The 2,300-nt window shown below is 39.0% G+C and overlaps 1 protein-coding gene across 1 annotated transcript; it reads left to right on the top strand.

The window, feature by feature from the left end:
• The first annotated feature begins 257 nt into the window (after positions 1–257).
• On the top strand, positions 258–1,018 carry LOC125041318. Its single transcript, XM_047636168.1, has 3 exons — positions 258–312; positions 424–528; positions 624–1,018. Exons 1-3 carry the CDS (start codon positions 258–260, stop codon positions 1,016–1,018), a joined length of 555 nt encoding a protein of 184 aa, XP_047492124.1.
• Positions 1,019–2,300: the final 1,282 nt, after the last annotated feature.

Here is a 2,300-nt window from a genome sequence, read left to right as displayed (position 1 = left end):
CTCCTTGCAGGCGACTGCAATCCTCTCAGTAAGAAGCCATATAAACTCAAAACCTGTTGGAGTGCAGGAACGTTTGTTTGAGTATTTTGGCCATTTAAACCAAGTTGATTCACCAACAGCTAACATAGGCCCAGGTGGTGTCGAGATCCCTTTGCAGGACCTACCCACCAGCGAAGATCCACCATCCCTAACTGAAGTTAGAGATACGATCTCCATGCTGAGGAGTGGTAGCAGGTGTCTGCGGTATCCCTGCTGAAATGTTAAAGGCTGATAATGAACTAATGGCTGTCCTGGATGCCATCTGGCAGAATGGTACCATTCCTCCTGACCTGTTGAGGGGTGTGGCCATCCCTCTCTGGAATGGGAAAGGGAATCGATGGGACTGCAGAAACCATCGAGGCATTACACTGGTTTGTATACCAGCTAAGGTTCTCGCTCACATCTTTCTGAGATGTATTAGAGATCAACTACTAAGGCACCAGGGGCTGGAGAAATCTGGATTTACTCCTGGCAAGTCTACAATAGACTGTATCCTGACGTTTTGAGTCATGTAGAGCGCCGTCGTGAGTTCGGGGGTGGGTTGCTTGCAGCTTACATTGACCACAAGAAGGCGTTCGATACAGTGCATCGTGAATCACTCTGGGAGATCCTGAGACTAAGGGGAATCCAAATAAGAATTATTGGATTATTAGCAAGGCTGTATATTGGTACTGAAAGTGCTGTAAATTTTGATAATGGCCTCTCGAGCTTCTTCACTATTAGTTCAAGAGTGAAGCAAGGCTATGTTTTTGCACTTACACTTTTCAGCACCTGCATGGACTGGATACTAGGCAAAGCTACTGTCCGAAGTCATTGTGGAGCACCACTGGTCGATATCAAAGATACCGACCTTGACTCTGTTAAGGATGTTGCTACTCTGTTTGAGTCTTTGGAAACCCTAGTGGCGGCTCTATATGCATTTAGTATTAAAGCAAAGCCCCTGGGTCTAGAGATCTCCTGGACCAAAACCAGGATCTAGGACTTTGGAGCCTGATAGGAGAACCCTTTTGGTCGGTATGTGCTTGTAGAGAGAACATTGAAATCACAGAGAGCTTTACATATCTTGGTAGTGTTGTTCAAGACTCCGTGCTGTTAGACCAGGAAGTCAGTAGACGGATAGGCATGGCACAGGGCTCATGCTCTCTCGACAAGAATATTTAGAATTGCCAGTACCTGTGCAGAAGGTCCAAGTTACGCGTCTTCAAGACCCTGACACTGTCATTTTTTACTCTATGGTAATGAAACCTGGTTGCTATCCTGTGCCCTGGGATCTCGTTTTTAGGCCTTTTGTAACAGGTCATTCGGGTTGATCATGGGTACAGTGGGTACTTGGCTCGCTTCCCAAAGGACGGTCCTGCCCACCAGGTTGTTGTGTGTGTGTATGTGTGTATATATATATATATATATATATATATGTATACATATATATGTATATATATATATATATATATATATATATATACATATATATACATATATATGTATATAAATATATATGCATACATATATATACATATATATGTATATATATGTATATCTATCTATATATATGTGTGTGTGTAAAAGTATATATATATATATATATATATATATATATATAAATATATATGAATCTTAAAAGAAAACATATATGCATCTTTGGATGCATATATGGAGAATATATATATATATATATATATATATATATATATATATTTGCATGTATATATATTTGTGTGTTAGTGTGCTAGTGTGTGTGTGTGTGTGTGTTTGTATGTGTGTGTATAAGAAAGAACTTAAAGTTTTCACTTCCAATTCTAGTTTCTTTTGAATTGAACCTCTTTTGTCGTCTCGATCTTCTGATCTTCTGTGTACACACACACACAAACACGCATATATATATATATATATATATATATATATATATATATATATATATATATTTATATATATAAACACACACACACGCACGCACATATATATAGATAGATATTTGTGTTTATGTACATGTGTGTGTGTGTGTAGATTTATATTCATACTTACATACATACATACATATACATCATCATCATTATGGAACGGAATGATCATCGGACTGATCAGCCGTGGCGTCCCATCTTTCTGTAGATTCATATTTGGTATTGCCCCAAGTTTTTCCTTGCTCGCAATTCCATCTAACTAAACTAACTAAACGCCTTCTGCAGAAATCACTGCCATGCTACTAGCAGTCATGCCCTAACCTTGGAACTCATAGAGTACTATCCTTGAACCTCAGGGTGCAG

The sequence above is a fragment of the Penaeus chinensis genome, chromosome 3 (genome assembly GCF_019202785.1).
Source record: "Penaeus chinensis breed Huanghai No. 1 chromosome 3, ASM1920278v2, whole genome shotgun sequence".
NCBI lineage: Eukaryota > Metazoa > Arthropoda > Malacostraca > Decapoda > Penaeidae > Penaeus > Penaeus chinensis.
This window is presented reverse-complemented; position numbering and strand designations above follow the sequence as displayed.